The sequence below is a fragment of the Trachurus trachurus genome (assembly GCF_905171665.1).
Source record: "Trachurus trachurus genome assembly, chromosome: 8".
Taxonomy (NCBI): domain Eukaryota; kingdom Metazoa; phylum Chordata; class Actinopteri; order Carangiformes; family Carangidae; genus Trachurus; species Trachurus trachurus.
Window position 1 is genome coordinate 31,458,705 of NC_139905.1, and position 23,226 is coordinate 31,481,930.

General features: G+C 42.5%; 2 protein-coding genes across 3 annotated transcripts; both read left to right on the top strand.

Moving 5' to 3' along the window:
• Positions 1-227: 227 nt before the first annotated feature.
• On the top strand, positions 228-9,007 carry LOC310990070 (serine/threonine-protein phosphatase 4 catalytic subunit B). Its single transcript, XM_083977299.1, has 9 exons — positions 228-386; positions 1,060-1,334; positions 1,681-1,732; positions 1,820-1,870; positions 3,433-3,534; positions 3,677-3,850; positions 4,006-4,132; positions 5,592-5,781; positions 7,761-9,007. The coding sequence occupies exons 2-9, from the start codon at positions 1,225-1,227 to the stop codon at positions 7,888-7,890; spliced, it is 936 nt and encodes a 311-aa protein (XP_083833425.1). The 5' UTR covers positions 228-386; positions 1,060-1,224; the 3' UTR covers positions 7,891-9,007.
• An 868-nt stretch (positions 9,008-9,875) lies between these two features.
• Positions 9,876-22,384, top strand: aldh3b1 (aldehyde dehydrogenase 3 family, member B1). Of its 2 annotated transcripts, none has more exons than XM_083977034.1 (10): positions 9,876-9,992; positions 12,269-12,438; positions 12,707-12,817; positions 14,594-14,714; positions 15,860-15,945; positions 16,326-16,407; positions 17,136-17,528; positions 20,393-20,559; positions 20,643-20,742; positions 21,659-22,384. In XM_083977034.1, exons 2-10 carry the CDS (start codon positions 12,277-12,279, stop codon positions 21,841-21,843), a joined length of 1,407 nt encoding a protein of 468 aa, XP_083833160.1. In that variant the 5' UTR covers positions 9,876-9,992; positions 12,269-12,276; the 3' UTR covers positions 21,844-22,384. The 2 variants fall into 2 exon arrangements, with proteins under 2 accessions (XP_083833160.1, XP_083833161.1); XM_083977035.1 differs by having other exon boundaries at positions 9,917-9,977.
• Positions 22,385-23,226: the final 842 nt, after the last annotated feature.

The window sequence follows — 23,226 nt, forward strand, 5'->3', positions numbered from 1 at the left end:
ACAAAATTGTATTTTTTAAAAGAAACATTTAGAAATTTGACAATTTACCATTCAGTTATAAGAATTATAATTTCTCCAAATAAAAAGTAAAAAATAATGAATTGTATTTCTCCTTCCACCCTTATTTGAAAACAAGAATATAAAAAGATATTCTTAATTTACCATTTATCTTTTATGTAAAGCGTTCCCATTTTGCCGTACAATGCGCGCTCCCTACACCGGAAGTTACAGTCGAGTCGGCGGTGTTCATGAGCACGGCTGGAGAGTGAACCGGCAGAGACCGGGGTAAGAAGAGGAGCCGGTGGACGGCTAAAAAACACCCAATCCACGGAATGAACATACTTATGTGTGCTTCTTCTCGAAGTTCAGCCATCGTTCACCCGACGGTAATGAATCTTATTTCTAAATTGCCGATTTAACTGCGGTGTATCAGTCGTTTAGCGGTACCTCGTTAGCATTAGCTTAGCCTGCTCACGAAATTAGCCGAGCAGCGCTAACCAGTGTCGCCTGCCCGAGATAGCCAGGTGCTCCGAGGGCTACGGTGCGCCAGCTAACACAGTCCTTTACCAAGTAACTTACACACATTACTTCGTGTAATTGCCGAATTATCAGTGGGTTACTGTTCGGTAGCAGCTGGTGAACATTTGCGTTAACATTGAAGGCAGTTTCCCACACAAAATGGGTGGTGAAGTTATCAAAGAGTCCGGAGTTCGCTGACGTCGTTAGCGGTGATGTAAGCTAAGGTGCTAACGGTTAGCTCGCTGCTCCGGTCCGCCCATAGGCCCCGCATTCCTTGACGAATAACGTCAGTGTTATCTGGTCCACTACTCTGTCTTATGGATTATTGAATAAAAAGTAACAAGTTTCATGTAGATTTTATTGAACGATACTAATTGTTCACTCACGAACGGGCTTGAGGAAACTCAAATCCAAGTTATAAAGCGAGTGACGTTAGCCAAACACGATTCCTGGTTATGTGAGTGTTGTTGCGTTGTTTTGGTTTTTTATTCCGGTCTGCAGTTGAATCACATCGTTGTTAACTGTGTTTCTCTGTTACAGTTCCTTGTTCTGCTCGTCTGACCTACATTTGCTGAAGAGCCCTGTGTAGTTTGAGGGGGGAAGGAAGCACCGCTGTGACCGGAGGAGAACGAGCCAGTTGAAGTTTAGTGACCTCTGTGTGTGAGAAGAGGAGTTTGTGACCATTGTGTGTAAGCAGCCCTCCCTATGTGTGTGACAATGGGGGACATCAGTGACCTGGACCGACAGATAGAGCAGCTCAGACGCTGTGAGCTCATTAAAGAAAACGAAGTCAAAGCCCTGTGTGCCAAAGCCAGGTAATCGATCACACTGACCTAAAATACAGACCCACAAAATCAAATGTTTGTGATGCTATTAATATATTTATACACACACAATTGACTTTCACAGGGACTTTTGTTTCATGGTAGAGCTATCTGTTCACATATGTAGCTTTAAAACTCACATTTAAAATGCATCTTGCAGTCATAGTAGATACCAATTTGCAATTTATCATGTTATTTAATAATTGTTCTGTACTACAAGTAATTGTCAGCTAGACTTCCTTTGTGGCCATTTGTGAATATCTTGATTACATTAATGGAAGATCTGTAAAGCTACAGTAGAACATGAATTAATGTTTTGATATTTCTGTGTTTTCAGAGAGATTTTGGTTGAAGAAAGCAATGTCCAGAGAGTAGACTCTCCTGTCACAGTAAGAAACATTTTCTCTCTGTGTTTATGCTCAAAGTGTGAATTTAAATGAGTGTAGTAATTATGATTCTCCTCATTTTTCTCTCAGGTGTGCGGGGATATACACGGTCAGTTCTATGACTTGAAAGAACTTTTTAGAGTAAGTGTTTCCTGTTACAAACTGCTCAATGCAACATCCCCTGTGTTAAATCCTTGAATTGGTTGGTTATAGGTCTTGTGCTAGTTTTACAAGTATTTTTTTTTTATGTCGTCATAGTGTTAAAAAGAGCTTAAAAAGTTTTTCATATGGCTACTGAGTCAACATTGGCATCAACCTCTGTTTACTTACCAGTCGCGCCAAGAGGTTTGGTAATCTTGTTTACAATACAAGAGATTAGAACAGTCTGCAGGGCAGACTGGAAGCAACAGGAGCGTTTAATGACCAGATTGGCTGCCTGGGCTGACACTAGCTGGCTACTGGCTAGCATGCTAACTCCAGTAGAAGATGGTACAGTGGTAGAGAATAAAGCAAAACTAGAAGGTAGCATCTTACCACTCGACACAGCTCCTGGCAAGTAAAAGAACACTGCCTACCTGTGCATGACGGTTCAACTGTCACAGCATGTGTCCACACTGCCTGTGCTTATGATAGTAAGCATCCATTGTTGATGAGTGAGCCAAAAAATTACAGAGTTTATGTAGCCAGATAGCAGTCATGCTTTTTTTTCTTTCTTTTAAAAAAAAATATTTGGGCTTTTTAAAAATATATTTGGGCTTTTTGCCTTTAATTGGCCTCTGTATATGTGTCACCTGCTCTTCCAACTGAGCTAAACGACGCCTCAGCAGTCACATGGTTTTTGTTGATGCTTGTTCAGTGCAACAGAATTATGGCCTCTCACTTTGTTATTTAAAGGTAAAGTCTGGAGGTTAGTTCGTTTAAAGGTAGAGTCTGGAAGTTAGCGCTGACTTCCGGTGGAGATAGCGGGGCCTAGCAGCCCCCCTACTCATGCTGCACCAAACTTCACCTGAGTTCTGTGATTGGCTGGAGAGAAAACACAACTCTCCACCAAGAACAACAAAACGAAGCAAGAGAGCAAAATACAGGCAGGGGGAGGGGCTTGAAGGCACAGCCACCACCACACATGGTGCCCATAGGTGATGATTAAGACGGATTTCATTTCATTTGTTTCTAGTGTTTATTTTTGAGCGAAAACCTCCAGACTCTACCTGGCAATATTACAAAATGTTTTTATTGCCCCAACATGATTTGTTATTTAAAAAAAACAAAAGAAAGCTTACATTGTGGGCGCTTCAGGGTCTTGTCCTGTAGAGCGTCCTCACCACAGAGACCTCAGCTGAATGTCGGCCCCCACCCATCATTTCCTGTCTCTCCCTTACTGCCCTTAAATAATAAAGGCAAGAAAAGCTCACAGACATTTCCAGTCAACGGGTCAGACTTTGAAAAGTAATAAAAGGAATTGGACATGGAACTTGCAATAATGCATCTGTAGTAACTGTAGTTGAAGGTTTTTCTCACTAGATCTGTTAGTAGAGAGCTCCCATCTACTGTTGGGCTCATGCTCTAGTTGTTCAATATCCTGGCAAACTAATGCTTGATGAACCATAATATACATCTAGTCTCATTGAGAATGATGGTGATGTTATTTACAACATGGAAGTGTTTTCTTTTCTTAAACAAGACTGCTTCTTATTTGCTTACAGGTTGGTGGAGATGTCCCAGAGACAAATTATCTCTTCATGGGCGATTTTGTGGACAGGGGCTTCTACAGTGTGGAGACGTTCCTTCTTCTGCTAGCTCTTAAGGTACTCTTTGAATTTCAGTCCATGTCCACTACTCCACTGCAGCTGACCGCTTATCAAGAGGCGCGTGTGTTGAGACCTGAATATGTTCTAAAGAAATGTACGTGGCATACTCATCTTTTTGTCTTTTGCTGTGCTGCTAAAGGTGCGTTACCCAGACAGGATAACCTTGATCCGGGGGAACCACGAGTCCCGGCAAATCACCCAGGTCTACGGCTTCTACGACGAGTGCCTCCGCAAGTACGGCTCAGTCACTGTCTGGAGATACTGCACTGAGATCTTTGACTACTTGTCCCTGTCTGCTATCATCGATGGCAAGGTGAGACGCGTTGTCTAGTACGCCTGCTGACTGGTGACCAGGATGGAAATGAATGCTCTAAATTCCGTGACATGCAAATGCTTTTTATAGACTTGTTGTTGCTGCTCTAATATCTGGTTGATTAACCTGCATCCCGTCCATCATCTGTCCTACAGATCTTCTGTGTCCACGGTGGCTTGTCTCCATCCATCCAGACACTGGACCAGATCAGAACCATCGACAGAAAACAGGAGGTTCCCCACGACGGGCCCATGTGTGACCTCCTGTGGTCGGACCCTGAAGGTATACAGGACTCTCTCAAACCTTTCAACAATGTGTTGTTAATCCATGTGCTTATTGATTATTATTATTATTATTATTATTATTATTATTATTATTATTATTATTATTATTATTAATCAGTGGGTATGTTGACACAAACCACAGTATCAAGTTGTATTTTTATTAGTGTTGTCACGATACCAACATTTTGGTACCGGTATCGGTACCAAAATGTTTTTCGATACTTTTCGGTACTTTTCCAAATAAAAAGAGAACACAAAAAATGTCATTATCGGCTTTATTTTAATAGAAAATCTTAGAACTATAACACATGCATCAGTAAATAATCAGTAAATCAGTAAACAGTTACTGCTGCTGCAGGATTAAATTTCCATCTATATTAATCTGAACTCTTCCTAAATTAAAACATTAGTGGTCTGTTTAAAAATGAATATCAACTTCATTTCTTTGCATTATTTGAGGTCTGAAAACACTGCATCTGTTATTCTGACCAGTTGTAATTTTTGGGAGAAATTGTTATCAGTAGTTTGTAGAATGAAACACAAACGTTCATGTTACTCAAACACACACCTATTGTTTCCCATACGTAGACCAAATTGATTCTGCCCCCACCGCAATATCGTTCCGTTAATTCATCTCCGCGTAGTGCTCCTTCGCTGTGTTCATTCACACACACACACACACACACACACACACACACACACACACACACAGAGAGAGAGACACAGAGAGAGAGAGAGAGAGAGAATGCATGCCAGTGGTGGTACGCGGTAAAAACGAAACTTATCAACCAGCTGTGTTTGCATTAATTAACGAGTCTGTGGCGGCCGTCTCTCTCTCGCGCGCGCTGGCGCACACACACAGACAGACACACAAACACAGGCACATGGACAGGTGGCGCTGTAACGGTAATACAGAAAAGCACCTTGCTTCGTTTGTGACTCGCTCACTCGCTCGCCTCGGCTCAAATTACAATGCGGCGACTTCACGCGACGACGTCACCGCTGCTGGCGGCGCAAAATGAAAGTACCGGTCCCATCAAAGCGCAGTATGGTACCGTTTTAAATGCGTCAGTACCCCGTTACCAATCTAGTACCGGTATACCGAACAACCCTAATTCTTATATTGTGTCATTCATTCTACATTGTGAGCTGTACATGGACCATAAACAGTTTGGAAAGAACAGGAAGTGCAGATTGTAGATGGCTGAGTAGGGATTACACCACGGGTTCAATGTCCACTAAAAGTAATGAGTCGTCACCTTAACTGCTGCAGCAGCAAAGATAGTGAGCTGTTTATTTAGAGTGGGGTTTGAACCATGTTCTACCTAATGTTACTGTATCTCTTCTCACATGTGCATCTTTTTTGCCTCTCTTTGTCCTGCACGATGAAATGCATTATGGCAACAATATACTTGAACTTTCCCACAGAACTGAATTGTGTTTCCTTTCCCCCCCAGACACCACAGGCTGGGGCGTGAGTCCGAGAGGAGCCGGATACTTGTTCGGCAGCGACGTGGTGGCCCAGTTCAACGCCGCCAACGACATCCACATGATCTGCCGAGCGCACCAGCTGGTCATGGAGGGCTACAAGTGGCACTTCAATGAGACGGTGCTCACCGTGTGGTCAGCACCCAACTACTGCTACAGGTACACACACACACACAAGCAGTTCACGGTAACCTGTGTGCTCTGACTGGCATTAGGAATCTTTATTCTACTCAGTGCCGTGGATCAAGCTAAGACTTCAAGCCAGTCCATTCAGAAATCAGAGCCTGACTCAGCATGAGTAAAAAAAAAAGGCTTTTTATATTGAGGTTGTTGTCTCTCACAGGACAGTCATAACATTGTTTTGCAGTCATGGAAGTTAAATCATTTTCTGAAATCTCTCCATAATTAATAATTAGTATCATAATCTTGCTATGATCTCAACCAGCCTATCACTCAGTACGTTTACATGACACTTGAAAAAAACAAATATTGCCTTAATGCGACTATAACTGGACAACTGAAGTGCATGTAAACGCATTAGTCCGACTAAAACTCCGATTAAGACACCCAGATAATGCGATTGGAATTTGATTTTCTCCGTCATGTATACGCCTTAGTCAGACTGAAGCTGGACAATGCATGTGCGCATGCTCCACAACAGTAGAGACGGCACAAAGAGGAGCGGAGAAGCTGCCTGAACCCGGCAGAGTAAAGAAAAAAACCCAACGTCACTGCCGATTCAATGCATTTCACACAGCGCGACCAGCAGGAGTGTTTTATTTTTATTTTTTAAAGAGAGAGAGAGAGGGGGAAAAGGAAGCCTGTATCATATTCTCAGCGCGAATACGACCCAGACTGACGCGTCTGGTCGGGAACTGCAGTTGAGAATTTATTATTAAGCTTATAAGTTGTTTATATTCAGTTTTTTAGGAGGTGACAGAAAGGTCAACAGGACAGGCGGCGTATTAACCTGCTGAAACGACGGGTGACGCCGCATGAGGGGGCGGACCCCGTCAGTTATTCCATTTTCTCAGTTGCATGTAAACTGGGACAAGGACAGAAGTCAGATTAGACACCAAAATTGAATTTTGAGCATAGCTTGATTAAGCTGTGCATGTAAACGTACTGAGTATCAGTCGAGCAGGAAAGCTTTGATTGGAGGCTGCCTGCTCATCATCATGCACTAAGTTTTATTCAGTGTTGAACTTATCCCAGTGACCTGTACATCATCAACAAATACGGAAGAGTGTCCCAAGTTGTAGCCCACAGCTTCCTGTTTGCATCTTCCAAAGCACTGTGGGAACTGTAGGCCCAGAACTGTTGAGTCATTGTAGTGAACTTCTTCTTTCCAAACCCAAATAAAAAGTCTCTGTGCAACAAATTGAATCAAAGGCAACTGGACTTGTATTTGTCTAGGAAGACGTTTCGCCTCTTATCCAAGGGGCTTCATCAGTTCACAACGCATCGGTCTGACTAGTCAGACTAGTTCTGATTGGCCAGACTGGTCCAATTGCCTTCAACTCAATTTGTTGCCCAGAGATAACGACGACCTGGATGAATGAGAATATCCACAGACCAAATAAAAAGAGAGTCACGGTTGCTGATCAACATTTTGAAGCGTGCATGGGTGCAACGAAGTTAATGTCCAAACAAGGTTCCACTGATAAACAGAAAGGTATTTATTTCTCATCTTAAACTAAACAAAAAAAACGTATTAGTAAAACAAGCCAACATGTATTTTAAGGCACGGCACGTCACCGTCAAAAAACAGTGTTTTCATCAGTAATACCTGGCACTGATTGCCCATTGTTCAAATATCCCCTGTGCCCCCAGTTTGTTACATCACCTCCTGTTTTTACAGAAGCTTACCAATTAAAACCCACCAAAATAAAAGCCCAAACAGCTCCTACAGTCATCATCGCTTTTCACCTGGAGAACAAGTGCCTACAATAAAGATTTTAAAACATACAGAAAACCATCAGGAAAATGTAGTCGGACTCTAAAAACTCTAAAAGAAACCCCTAAAAATAAGAAAAATTGAGTTAACAATAAAAATCTAAAACACATTTGTGTGTGTTTTCCGTCATCTGTAAACATGTGAATAACCTAACGTTTGTTTTGTCTCTCCGGACAATCAGATGCGGCAACGTGGCGGCCATCCTGGAGCTGGACGAGCATCTACAACGGGAGTTCATCATCTTCGAAGCGGCGCCGCAAGAGACCAGGGGCATCCCCTCCAAGAAGCCAGTAGCCGACTACTTTCTGTGAAGGCCTCGAGCAGACAGCCATGATGTTTGTAGAAAACCTCCGGTACCATTTCACACCAGCCGCCGCACTCCACCCCGCTGCCGGACGGTCCTGTCAGTCGGAACTCACAGCAGTTTGACAGAAAACCCGCCAAAAACAAAACAAAACAAACCCCTCTGAAGCTCCAACGCAGGTTCAGCTTGAAGAGCTGGATTTTTGCCGCACTGCCCCAGCCTGACAGAGCAGTCACTGTGAAAGGTGTTAGGGGTGAGGTTGATACCGGACCCATGACTGTTGTCACTCGTCTTCAGCTGTACACGGTGGTCCTTCTCTTTCTGCCCTCAGCCTCCTTCCATTTCCATCTGCTGTCCTCTCTCACTGTAGATACGACACTCTCTCCCTCTTCCACTTTTCCACCACCACATTTGTAGGAATATTTTTTCATGACAAACATTATTTAGTTCTAGAAGTATTTGGAAGGAGTTAGATCTTTTTTTTTTCTTCAAAAAATATGCAGGTGTAGGAAGTTTCTCAATTTTATCTTTTAAGGAATTCCTTCAGTGCATATGTTCTTTGTTTTTGATTATTATTTTTATTTTTTTGAATAATTGTTGCTGCCAGGATTAAATGCAAAATGACCAATCCCCCTCCCCACCCCGTTTTTTGCTCTTATGTTTCTTTTTAACTGTCATTTTGTCATTGTGAGTCACTATTTAACATACCCAGTGCTGCCGCTCAGCACCATCACAAATAAACACCATCAATGTAATGACTCCCACTAGGAGTCACTATATTCACCAATGTTTTCTCTCTTAATTCCTTTTAATCTACAAATCTCTGTAGGTCTGTCAATTTTGATATTGTGAGAATAAAGTTTTTGTATTAATGCTGATTAATTTCAGGTGTTTTAATGACACATACATTGTGTGTTTGACCCAACTTGATAATTGTGTGATGGGTTGTATTGGTGTGTCCCAGTCAACTCTGAACTTCCACGTACAGTGTGCCACTTACTGGAAATGTATAAGCACATATAAGCATTAGAAGCTTGTTTTCTCTTGGTCTTTATTGGGCACGGATCAAATTGGATATCAAGTGTTTAATGTTTTCATGCATTCTTGCAGTACTGGGTGTTGTGCACCTTTCAGACCTCATTAACATGATCTGCTCGATCAAGTGGAAATAATGTGCTTTAATAATACGCCCAAGATATTAAGCTGCAAAATTCATAAAGCTGATAACTCATGATCAGTAGGTGTTTTTATTGGAGAATATTGTTTACCTGCACTGTTACAGCAAACGTGAGTCCTGTGTATCTCAGAATGACAGCAACACATAAAATGATGTGGAGATGAATAGAAAGATAGTGGAATCAAAAGTAACAGCACTCTAAAAAATTGTGTAACTTCTCCAGACTCTGTCACTGAGAGAAGTCAGGTTTGTCTGGGAATGCTAAACTGTAAAACACGCCTATATTGTCTAATATAGTAGATGTCGGGTAGCTTTAACTACTGTTCACTTTTGCAATGTGTTAAGTTTGTCAGAGATCACATACAGAGGAGTATTGATTTCACTGAGAAGCACCAGATTACATAAAGTTGATGCGATGTTGATAATCTTATGAACTAGATGGATGTCAGAGAATGTTATGTTGGGAAATTTTTACATATGAAATGTATTGATTTATTTCTATGGCTGACAGTTTGATGACAAAAGTTGAATGGGTAGGAAAATGTATCAGTCTGTTATTAGAGAACATCCAGTGATGAGCTCTGTATGGCTGATTGTGTGGAGTCAGTCCGGTCTGGTTGGAGCCAGACCGAGTCAAACAGCTGTAGGCTACCTTACTACCGACCCCACTGACACTAAATACAAATGAGTGACGGTTCCCACATGGAGCAGTTGAGTGACGACACCAGGCCGCTGCTCTCCTGTCTGACGAGTTTTCAGTGCTAGTTTTTCAGGATCGACCGACGCGGCTCCACCTCCGCGCTCCCGACTGCGTCCAAGGCAGACCGGTAGTCAGAGCAGGGACAACACCCGGAAACACTCACACTCCCACCGCTCACCAGGTCGTCGGCACCGGGGCTGCAAGGCTGTACTCAACGGTAACTAACTAACAGGTAGTCACAGCTCAGCTCAACATTACACCATGTTTACTTAATGTTTGTTCAAGCTCGGTTGCTGAATAATTGCTCCAGTAGATAAATGAAGTTGTTTTTAATTTGGAAATTTCTCCCAATTCCCAAGAAAAAGGGAAAAAGTTTGCTCTCTAAGCTGCTACTCCCCTCAAGTGATTAGCCGGTGATTTGTATTACGCGAGCAGGAACTAACCTTTACACCAATGATAATAATGATCGATAAACACATTCAAATGTCAGTTCATTTGGAAAACTCAAACAAACTCTTAACCGCAGCCATGAAGGAGCACGAGCGCGATGCGATGAGTCATTGTGACTCAACTTCATTGAGAAACATCACTGTTTATGTTTGTTTTCTTGCTTTCCCGCTGAAACGAACGAGATAATCTAAAAACTTTAAACCGTAGTTAAAGTTTAAAGTCGTGTGGTGAATTCGGCCCAAAGATTTCTTGTTTTGTTTAACTAATATTTCCTCTCTGCTGCGAAATTGCCTATTGCGAAATAACTCGAAGCGTCCATGTTCATTACCAAGCTGATGTTCAGGTGCATCTCAATGAATTAGAATATCATGGAAAAGTTAATTTAGGTATGTCAGAAGTTCAATTTAAATAGTGAAACTCATATTATATAGATTCATTACACATAGACAGTATTTATTTCTTCATTTATTTTAATTGTAATGATTATGGCTTACATTTAATGAAAACCCAAAATTCAGTAAATCAAAAAAAATTGGAATATAGTGAAAAAGTTCACTATTGTAACCTAATGATGTCACACTTTAATCAGCTGATTAACTCCAAACACCTGCAAAGGTTTCCTGAGCCTCAATCAGGGATGTCAAACATGCGGCGTGAGGGCCAAAATGGCCCAGCAGAGGGTCCAATCTGGCCCATAGGATGAATTTGCCAAATGTGAAAATTACATAGGAGGGATAATTCTGTTGAAATTGCACATATTTTGCACATAAATTTCAACTTGTTCAAAATATGTTTTGTAAAAGGATAGATCATTTAAAGCAGTACTAAAGAACTTTCAGTTTTGGTTGAGTTTGGCGGCGCCTGTGGACCAAAGCGGTAGTGTTTTGCCTGAAGGAAGACTCCATTTCCCATGAACACTAGCGTGAAGCCCTGTAAATATCCTGCATTAAAATTAACAGAAGACATCAAAACTAAGTTTCTGTTTCCAGTGGATCATTTCAAAGTGAAAACACAAACATAATCCATTGCTAAAGTGCTGTTTTGCCTGTTCCCTCCTTGTTGTGACTCGCAAAAGTGAAAGTGAAACTTAAAGCAGAAGTGAGTGGTCCGGTCGTTTTCGCTAATGCTGCGTTCCAGGCAGGCTTTTGAAATCGCTACAGCTTCAAGTCACAACTTACGACTTTGTAGCGTTCCAGGCAACCCACTCGTGTTTTTCCGACCTGTTTTACCGGTGAAAGTCACTATAACGGCCACTCGTAACTTCCGACCGGTGAAGTCGTACCAGATCGAACTGGTACGACTTCACGGTCGGAAAAATACGAGTTTCCTTGAACGCACCATAACAGTCCTCGTCCCTACGTCGCCACATTCACGGCGTCCCTTGGCTGCACACACAGCCCTGCATGCCGTTCTCTCTCCTCATTGGATAAAAACTGTAGGATACGATAAATGTTTTCTCCTCGGCTCAGAGCAGAGCAGAGTGACTGACAGACCCGTGTTTCGGACCAAACACTCTATGTAAGTGATTGCTGTCGGAAGATATAACTATTTAAGACTTATATTAACACAAATATATCACTTACTTCTGCTTTAAGTGAGAGCAGGGTTCCTACCATGCTCCTCAAAGTTGCTTAGTGCCAGAGAAAGAGATACAGACCCCCTCAGGCCACGACAGAGGTGTCATTCAACTTGTTGTAAGTCGATGTATCATCACAAAAGTTATGAAAATATTTTATGAAGGTTGAAAAGTTCCTTAGTGTTGGTTTAATAAACATCTTAATAATGTGCTTCTTTGCTCTAAAACAGACGGAAATGTTTATAGTTCTTGTTCTCTAGTTATGCTGCCATTTTACTGGTCCGGCCCACTTGAGATCAAATTGCATTGTATGTGGCCCCTGAACTAAAATGAGTTTGACACCCCTGTTTTTAAATGGTCTCTTAGTCTGGTCCACTATGATGGAGAAGACTACTGATTGACCTCCATCATATTCTACTGTATTGAGATGCACTTGTAGGTGAACTAGTGTGCTGAGGTTTGTTTCTTTGTCTGTGTTTCAGGTGAAAGGATGGAAACCGACAGTCAGGTTGTGGACAGACTGCGGTCAACATTTCGCGCGGGTGTAACAATACCTGAGCAGTTTCGTCGAGAGCAGCTGACCAAGCTCATGTCCCTGCTCAAAGACAACGAGGATCAGATACTAGATGCGCTGCACAAAGACCTGGCCAAGGTGCATGACTGTGCTCATACGTGGACACACACGCACACACGTCCACTCTCACACTTCCTCAAAGTTTTGTTTTGCACAGCAATTCTAGCCACAGCAGTAACTTAAGTATTTATAAAGTCATACACATTCTTCTCAATTTTGTATTTCAGTGTTATGTTTATGTTTGGTACAAGAAAAGCACGCTCAATGTTTTTTAATTAAGCTTAGCATATATGTTTGTCTATTACAATTCACTTACTTCTCTCTGCTTGCTACTCTTCCACATCAGCCCAAATTTGAGGCCGTCCTGTCTGAGATTGAGATTGTTGTCAATGACTTGCACTATGCCCTCGCTAACTTCAAGAGCTGGATGCAGCCGGAGAGCTGCGGCACCAACCTGGTACGTTTGACCATGATTCATCAACTCATTTCACGTTCTTTCACTTTGGGGTTTTACTGGTTTTTATTCTTTACTATAATTAAATATCGTCTTCATATTATTTTGTCCACCGTGACCACCGTGATTACACATGATTGTTGATTTTCAGTGTGCAGGCATGACGTGTAACTTGTGCTGAAAAGATGTTGACCCTTGACCCTGTGGTACATTTGTAGATCCCTGCAGTCAGATGAGGGATTCAACCACCTCATCTGACTGTGGTGTGGTTGAGGGCTGGGCGGTATGACCTAAAATTCATATCACGGTATAAATTGAATCCCTTCACAGTAACGGTATATATCGCGTTATAAATTTAAGTGTAAAAATTCTAATGGACGTTTTTCTGAATGGGTTTTGTAGTCCCTTAGTAAAGCTAAATTGATAAAAAAAAAAAAAAGCAATAATGTAATTTTTAGAGTATTTATTGTGCAGAAAGCAGATCTCAAAACTCAAAATTAAAACCAGCACTTTATGGTGCAAATAGTGCAAACCAACACAAATAACAAAGCCATAAATGGTCATATAAATTGCTCATGTTCCCTTTGTTTGCTGTCACTGTTACTCCACACATCCTGCAAATTATCTTTTGCTACTCAACCTCCGACACACACACACACACACACACACACACACACACAGAGAGGAAGAGTGTGTTTCATGGTGAGTGAGATGCTATGGATACAGTACGTCTTCTCTCTACTAGGTTCATAAAGTCGCGGACTTTACTTTTACTTTCGTCAACTTACCAACTGTAGCTTTACAGCCGAACTGAGTCCAAATCAGGGACGTAACCAGCTCTCCTGCTCCGCTGTCTCTGAGGCAGGTGTGATGACGTCATCGACGATAGGACGGTAGAGCACAAATCTCTACCGTGGGCCAAATTTTCTACCGTCTACCGCAAATACCACGCATACCGCGCAGCCCTAGATCCTTTAAAGGGATAGTTCAAGAATTTGGCAAAAATCGCCTATTGCCATAATCCCTATAGTCTTAACGGTAGGTTCATTACCTTAAATTATCGGTGCAAGTTGTTTTTAGATCGGCGGGGCAGAGACACAAGCTGCTCAACGAACACAATGGAGGCAAATTATACTTTTGCCTTTCCCTCATCAAACTCATCAAATACACAATCCAACAACTCCAAAACGCTCTGGTGGACAAGTTGTGACCTGCACATTCACCACGCTATGAGATAATCATGTAACATTACCACACATGAAGCAAATTCTCCTACTTGCGTTTTTGAAATCACTCCGCCCAGCAGCCATGGAATGTAGTTCCGACTACGCATTTACCTCAAAAACAACTCTGTTTGGTAATGTTGCATTATTATTTCATAGAGTGGTGAATGTGCAGGTCACAACTTCTCCATGTGAGCGTTTTGGAGTTGTTGGATTGTGTATTTGATGAGTTTGATAAGGGAAAGGCGAAAGTACCGTTCACCTCCATTGCGTTGGCTAAGCAGCTCGTGTCTCTGTCCCGCTGATCTCAAAACAACATGCACCGATAAATAAAGTAATGAACATACTCCTACAACTACCAGGGATTATAGCAATAGGTGAATTTGCCAAAATCTTGAACTATCCCTTTAAGCTTCTCTTTAAATTTTCAAGGGCATTAAAATGGATGACACATGCAAATGTTTGGTTTTTCATTTTGAATGATGTTCATCTAATGTATGTTTCTGTACTGCATTCTCATATCTTTGTGTAATGTTTCACTTTTGTCCCTTTGCAGCTCACAAAACTAGATGACTGTTTTGTAAAGAGGGAGCCTTTAGGAGTTGTGTTGATCATCGGGGCCTGGAACTACCCCCTGCAGCTCCTGGTCCTGCCCATGGTTGCAGCTATTGCAGCAGGTATTATTCACATCCAGCTGTGAGCTCCAATCAGTATTTGTGATATTACATTTAACAGATGACCACATCAAATCAAGATGAGATAAGATCTGCCTTTATTTATCCCACAATGGGGAAATTCCAGTGTTGCCAGCAGCAGTACACACATACACATACTATGTCAAAAAAAACTGCAGGAGTATAGAAAAAATGGGCTGTAACTCACAACAACTGTTTGTTGTTTATTTGGGTCCCTCTTCCTGTGGTCCACACAAGACAATTACAGTACATAACAATATTAGACAGTTAAAAACGTAATACATTCTCCCTGGTACCTCAGGCAACAACATAATTACTGAACAGTTCCAGGTTTGCAGCACAAAGTGTCGGCTGTAACACTAACCTGATGTTAGCTGAGGACAGTGGAGAACAGCAGCATCAAAAATACAAATGCTTCATGAGTGATCAGTGTTGTTGGTTAAAGGGATAGTTCACCCAAAATTAAAATTTCACTCATTATCTACTCACCCTCATATCAACTAAGAGCTGTGAGTCCTCCGTTCTTCTCTGAGTTACGGGGGGGTCCGTGCAGCAGTATTTTTCCATATAATGGTTGTCAATGGATACCAACTTTCTTCGTCCAAAAAGACACATCAAAAAACATCCAAATACCTCCATACTGCTCGTCTGTAATGTCCCTCTTGTATTGAAGCCCCGACATGAGAAATTGTTCAGAAAAAAATTAAATAAGTCTATATTTTAAGCTTGTTTGTAGCAGAAGCTCCCAGTGTCTCAGTTCACTGCTCTTCCTGTGTCAGTGCAAATCTCTTGTGATTTGCACTGACCGGCGGAACAATTTCTCATGTCGGGGCTTCAATACAAGAGGGACATTACAGATGAGCAGTATGGAGGTATTTGGATGTTTTTTGGTGTGTCTTTTTGGACGAAGAAAGTTGGTATCCATTGACAACCATTATATGGACAAATACTGCTGCATGGACCCCCCTGTAACTCAGAGAAGGCACGGAGGACTCGGAAAATTCTCACAGCTTTTAGTCAACATGAACGTGAGTAGATAATGAGTGAAATTTGAATTTTGGGTGAACTATCCCTTTAATGTTGTTGATGATAGGTTTAAAGGACTAATCTGTCCACCCGCTCACCAGGAAACTGTGTGGTGTTGAAGCCGTCAGAGGTCAGTGCTGCCACAGACAGTCTGATAGCAGAGCTCATCCCCAAGTACCTGTCCCAGGTAAACACTCATCTCAGCTCTTCTTCTGTTCCTCACATGTTGTTTTATTGTCTTTGTCTTTTGTTGAATCTAGAGTCAGCGTTAGTGTGTGGTCAGTTGCAGAAAGTTAATTATGTGACTCTGTAAATCATTTCAGAATTCTGCATTTGAGGAGAGCATTGTAAAATTGAATTTAAAATGAAATGTTGAGCAGGATGTAAAATGAGTGACGTGTTTTATGGTTGGGAAACTCTTTCTGGTGGATGAACGATGTCTGCTCATTGGTCGATGTAAACATCAATACCATTTGGCTCTTTGAGGGACTCATGTGGTCACGTTAGACCATAGATCCGGATACAGTGAATCTCACACCAATTCAACTGGGGGGCTTCATTTGACAGGACTGTTATGCGGTGGTTAGAGGTGGAGCAGAGGAAACCAAGGCTCTCCTGCAGAATCGCTTTGACCACATCTTCTACACAGGTAAGAGCCTCCAGCGCTGTGAACAGGACATGTTTACTGCACTAAACACCACCATTTAAGGAAGTACATAGTACACAATATATAATGGTAAGACCCAAGTTACGGTAATGGAGTGTGATATAACTTGGTCCCCAGCCAGCTTTAAAATAGTTACAGGAAAGTTACAGGAAAGCACCACAGAGCAGGAAAAACTGGACCACTCCGTTTCTTCCTGTCAGTTGTAGTGAACAGTGGAGCTGCAGAGTGTTGATATACTGACATCTGTCAGAGAAGTATGTGTTTGCTACCTACGCACTGTTTATATAGGCACCTACCTAATGTGACACTTGAAGTCTTGTAACATCAGTTTTAATCACAGGTGTTAGGTCGGGCTTCCCCAGATCATTCCTCTAATAACACTGAACCTTCATATAATCATTTGATAATGAAAAATTATCATCTGACAGATGAGTAATAACTTTTCAAACTCTTTTCTTTATTCCACTTTGATTCACAAAATTGACTTTACATTAGTAGTGCGCAAGTGATTTTTTTTCCCCTTTTCCCCCCACCCAACAAATAAATAACCAACAAATTCATATGAAATGGGGGAAAAAAATAGTTAAATAAAAGATAAAAAAATAAATTAAGTAAAATTAAAATAGAGAGAGAGAGGGAAAAAAAGCAAAGTGAGAAAGCGAGTTAGTAGCAGCATCAGCAGAGACAGACTCTGACCTTTCTGCTTTCAGGATCTCAGGTTGTGGCGCGCAGCATCCTGCAGGCGGCCTCGGTCCACCTGACCCCAGTGACCTTGGAGCTGGGCGGGAAGTGTCCGTGTCTCATATACGGCCGGGTGAACATGACGTCGGCCGCCCGCCGCCTGGTGTGGGCCAAGTTCTTCAACGCGGGCCAGAGCTGCGTGGCTCCGGACTACGTGCTGTGCTCGCCAGCCATGCGGGACGCCCTGCTGCCGGAGGTGATCCGGACCCTGGAGGAATTCTACGGCAAGGAGCCCCAGACCTGTCCCGACGTGTCCCGCATCGTGTCCCCCCGACACTGGATGCGTCTGATGGACATGCTCAAGAAGTCCAGCGGCAAAATTGTTGTGGGAGGAGAAAGCGACCAAGAGGACAAGTACATAGGTAGGTGGTGGTACGTCTGACAGAGACACAGTGGCTGTTTAGATAGGAAACAAGCAGCAACGTGTTTGTGCAGGACCTTTACTGAAGCCATGTTCATTTATCTTGGTTTATTTACAGGAATAATTTGAGTATTTCAGCTCAGGGAAGCTGAGATAAAACAAGCTCAATGGTTGATTTCAAAGCAGCAACCGTCCAACATTCTATAGCTGAAAGATGAACCAGTACATCTGAGTGAGATCTTCTCCTCCAAGGTGTCAGTGTGAGCCTCACAATTTGAACCAATCAGAAGCTGCATTTCCATTGCAGGTTTTCACAAAATACAATTTTGAAAAAGTACAAGTCTAGTCTTGCGACTGTAACAGAAGGAACTATTGTTTGGTTTTTCACACGGACATGTTATTGTGTGACACTGACTGAGTTGAATGATTGTACCTCACACGCTAAAGCTTTATTAAAATAACCTGGTTGGGTGGAAGCGGTGCACGGGACGGGACGACTCAAAACAGACGGGAGAGAGAAGGGAAACAGAAAAACATTCAGATCAGACCGAGAGTGATGTGTAAATGCAGAAAAAGTGTTTCATTACACTTTTGTGATACACTCTTATATCGACACGTCTGAAAAACCACCTCATGAGAATGTAAAAATGTTTTGACGATATTTGAGAGGTTTTTCAAAATGTAGGCGTTTCCATTACCAGCTTTGAATGGTGATATTTAGGTTTCACCCATTTCAGGGATAATGGAAACACACCTAGAGATGGCTGAGTCGGGGGAGGGAGGAGACGGCTGTCTATCAGTATGTAAACATGCTGTATGTCCTGTGACCTGAGTAGATGCTGCTTCATACCGGTGTCACCGATGTGATGACAGCCTCTTGGCCTTGGCACCTGGGACCTCTGTCAGGAAAGTCATGACAGATTCTAGCTGGTGTCTTGCAGGCTGTAATTTGTCAGGTCAGGTGCCAGCATGCTCTCTGTGGTATCTCTCCACCAGGTCTCAGCAGGAATGCTTCCTGTTGTGGAAATCAGTGACATCTTATCAGTGAGAAAGGCTGAAGCCGCCATGAGGGTTTCTAGGACCCCTAAACCACAGTCTGAGTCCACTTTCTGATCGATTGCCAACAAAAGTAACCTGTTCAGTCTGTTTAGATGCAAATATGATCTGCCTTGTGCAGTAACAGACCCCTCCCTTCAGGAAGAAAAGAGATTTTAAACAGAGGAATGAGCTGCCATCATTCATGAGGCTTCTTATCATGATGTGTGTCTTTGTCCTGTAGCAGCACACTGTCCTCTGTCCTACAGGCGTCTGCTTTGACAGACTGTTTCTCCAGGTTCTACAGGCGTTACTAAGATGTTGCTGATTAAACTGTAGAGGTGTGTTAGACATCGGTCACAAAGGAAATAAGGAGAAGATTAAAGAGATATTTCAACATTTTGGCAAAGTGGCCCATTGCCATCCAGAACTGGAATAGCCTATGTGAAAAACTCAATTTTGATAAAAATGTCAGATAGAACCTTATAATTCCAAGGGGATGACTTGTCTACCAGAGCGTTTTGGAGTTGTTGGATTGTGTATTTGATGAGTTTGATGAGGGAAACCAAGAAATTCCATTAGCCTCCGTAACGTAGCTCTGAGCAGCTTGTATCTCTTGGCAGATCTCAAAACAACATGCACTGACCACTAAAGGTAACATACCTACTGCTATGACTATAGGGATTATGGCAATGTTGAAATATCCCTTTAATATTCAGTGTAAAAACAAAGATTACCGCTGCATGCTTCAACTTTCTGTCCTTATTTTCATGTCATTTTTGAAGACGTATCATTGGTGGGCATAAGTTTATGAAAGTAAACTTAGATTTCCTTTTATTAGCTGCTGTATTTAAGCGTGTGGCCCCAAGAGCTGAGCATCAGGCAAGAGTCATTCAGACAGAACTGGTCAGATCAGTTGCTGATCTGTGTGTGTGTTCTTTGTCATTTAAACATTACCACTCATTTTACATCAAATATTGAATTAGTGTCCATATTAACTCATTGAGTGCCGCGCTCCTTTCCAAAGTTTTAGTCAAGTGTACCGGCAATTTAGACCATTTTTGACGATTTTTGTAGAGCCACAGTGTATTCTATATTATTGCCACCAACACATACTGTGGCTCATTTGAAAGGTGAAACTTTATGCTTCAAAGGGCCACAAACCACCATCGGGGGCGGGGGGGGGGGCGCCACTAACCAACAATAACACAGACGCACCGTGCTGTGTCACAGCCTCTCGCTGCGGAATGTGATGGTCTCTCGGCCACAGCAGGTCAGGAACACCGGTCCCACCGGTGGTCGCGGTCCTGCTGTGGTACGGGTCAGTGGTGCCGGTCTGCTTTGGCCCAGAGACCATCACATTTTACCGCGGGAGGACCTTGAGGAGGACACGGTGTTGCTCCAGATGAAGAGCGGGACTGTCGGCTGAGAGCTTCCTGGTTCTGCTCCGAGCTGCTGGAGCCTCGCGGGTGAGAGCAGAGCAGCTGCGCTGCATCTGCGCTGCATCTGCGCTGCATCCACATGCAGAACTCCGTTTGCAAAAGCCCAGTTATGATGAAAACTTCCAGATCATGAGCTGTCATGAGTTTTTGATCGTCATCTATTTCAGTTCTGCTCGTCGTAGAGTCCCCAAATTTACACATCAGGTGTGTTAAAGTGTCTATTTTCATAATTTAAAAAAAGAAGCAAAAAACGTAAAATCTCGTTTTTGGCACTCAACGCATGGGAACGAAAAATGAGAAATTATGTGGTTGGCACTCAATGAGTTGAAAGTAAAGGGAAGATATTAGAAACTTCTATGAATCAAGTGGTCCCTGTCTCTGTCCCCAGCTCCCACGGTGCTAGTGGACGTGCCTGAAGACGACATCCTGATGAAGGAGGAGATCTTCGGCCCCATCCTGCCCATCATCACCGTGGACAGCCTGCAGGACGGCATCGACTTCATCAACCGCAAAGAGAAAGCTCTGGCCCTCTACGTGTTCTCTGAAGAGTCGTCTGTAAGAACAAACAACACACACGCACACACGCACACACAGTCTTGTATTATTATTTGACATGAACCTCCCTCTCCTGTGTGGAGGTGGTGAACACGGTGCTGGAGAAGACGAGCAGCGGAGGATTCTGCTCTAACGATGGGATCATCCACATGACCCTTCCCAGCATGCCGTTTGGAGGAGTAGGTAGGTCTGAGCCGGGCCATTTACACCACAACACTGGGGGGGTGAAAACAACAACATATTTGATCAGATGTGCCTTTCATTTAGACGGCGACTGCATTTTTGGGTCTTAAAGGGCCCATATTATGCAAAATCCACTTTATACTGGTTTTGCAGTGGTCATATGTGTTCCTGTGGCCTTTCTATGACGCCTGGAGGTGAGGTATTGCTTCTCATCAGCGGTCCTCATCACGGAATGAGAGACATCTGAAGGAGGAAGTCTCCTCTCCCGGCGTAAAACCACGTCAATATTCTCCAGTAGCTTCTCATCAGTCGCACCGTGCACAGTTTGTGCTGCTCCTCAGTTTCACTTGTTTTTTTTATTTGACAGTTTCACACAGAACTTTCAGATGGTTGTACGAGTCTCTCCATGTTTCTCCTTCTGCCACAGTAAAAAGGGACATTTACATTTTTTCAGACAAGATGAGAGTTTTTTTTCAGAAATGAAAGAAGTGGAAATCTTAAAAACGCTCCACCGACGAGTTCCTGTCTAAAGGATAAAAAAGTCTGCTCATGGCGCGTACGTACGCGTTAACATCACAGACATGCACCAGTACAGGAAAATAACAACAAACATGTTGGATTCCACAAACCGTGTGCACGCAGATTTCCCCCAGAAACTCTCTTCTAAACGCAGAATAAGAAGTGAGAACACAACACCACTTTTGCGTCTTCTGTTCGTTTCCGTGTCAACACAGCCCCTGACTCTCACAGGTTCTTATCAAGCCAGTACACCTCAGACAGACATGGACATTGGATGTGCATGAAGTTACATTGCACATTGTATCCTGGACTTGAACATGCGAGTCTGCTGCTCCGTAGCTGTGTGTTTGCGTGTGTGTGTGTTGACCTGTATTGATGCTTTTCCTCCGGTCTCCAGGCGCCAGCGGCTTCGGCAGCTACCACGGCCGCTGGGGCTTCGAGACGTTCACCCACCGTCGAGGCTGCATGCTGCGGGGCTGGGCGCTGGAGAGGCTCAACGGCCTGCGCTACCCCCCCTACAGCGAGGAGAAGCTGGGCTGGCTGCGCTGGACCACCACGCCCCGCAGCTGCTCCCTCATGTGAAGACGTCAGAGACACCACGCTGGAGCTTTTTATACTGTATGCATGAGTGAATGATGGCAAAGTTCATGTAGACGAGGATTCATCCTTTTTAAGGCTTTTGTGAAGCTTGTGTGTGTGTTCTGGCTTTTGTATATTAATGTACTTATTTTGTCTCTTTTTACACTTTTCATCCATTAACCAAATGCTGTATTGCCTCTACAGTGTTTTTATAATTATTATTATATTGTTATATTAACCTGTATTGTCTCTTCACTAGAACAGCTCCTACCTTTTAGTGGCCAAATTGTTTGTCCCACACTTTGTTTCCCGGCACAGAACTGTCGTTACTTCTGTTTTCTTGCACTGAAATCTTAGGGTGGTGAGCATGGTGTTCTTGTTTTAACAACCTCAATGAGTTATAATTTGTTCAGTGTTTTTTCGTTTCCTTTTCACATTTGTTATTCTCTGTATTTTAATATTTTTTTCATGAATTACTGTAAATAAATAAGGGATTTTACTTTTATTGATACGGAAATGTTTTTGTATTGACTACTCCCACTGGGCTGATGCTGCCACACCATGAGGTTCATCTCAAAACATTAGACTATCATGGAAAAGTTAGACTATCATGGAAAAGTTAATTTACTGTAAATCAGTTAAAATAGTGAAACTCATATTAAATAAATTCATTACACACAGACTGAAATATTTCGTGTCTTTGTTTCTTAAATGAAAACCCCAAATTCAGTAAATCAAACAATCAGAATATAGTGAAAAAGTTCACTATTGTAACCTAATGATGTCACACTGATCAGCTTTTAAAGCCTATAAATGGTCTGGTTCAGTAGCTCCACTATCATGGAGAAGACCTCCATCAGATTCTACTTTACTGAGATACACCTGTATAATAAACAAGCAGATTATTCATTTTCCCTAAACATGTGGCAGATTGTTAAATTGGACAACAGGTTGGGCTCAGTCAAATTGATGCTGCTGTAGATAATAAATATTGAATGTGCTGTTGGTGTATGGAAACCAGCTGGCCAGCCCTCACTCAGCACTGAAGAGCGACATCACTACATCTTTGAAGAACTGAAGCCCAAACTGCCTCCAGGTGTACAGCTCTGTGAAAAAGTATTTGTCCCCTTCCTGAATTCGCTCTCCTCCTTTTTTTTTGCATATTTGTCACTTAAAATGTTTGAGATCATCAAACACATTTTTGATATTGGACAAAGATAACACAAGTAAATATAAAATGCAGTTTTTAAATGATCTAATTTATTAAGGGGAAAAAAGTTATCCAAACCGTGATTGGCTGGAGTCCCAAAGCTTTAGAAATGTCTTTGTAACCCTTTCCAGGCTGACAGTCAGATGTCAGTGACTTTGTTTTTCATCTGTTCTTGA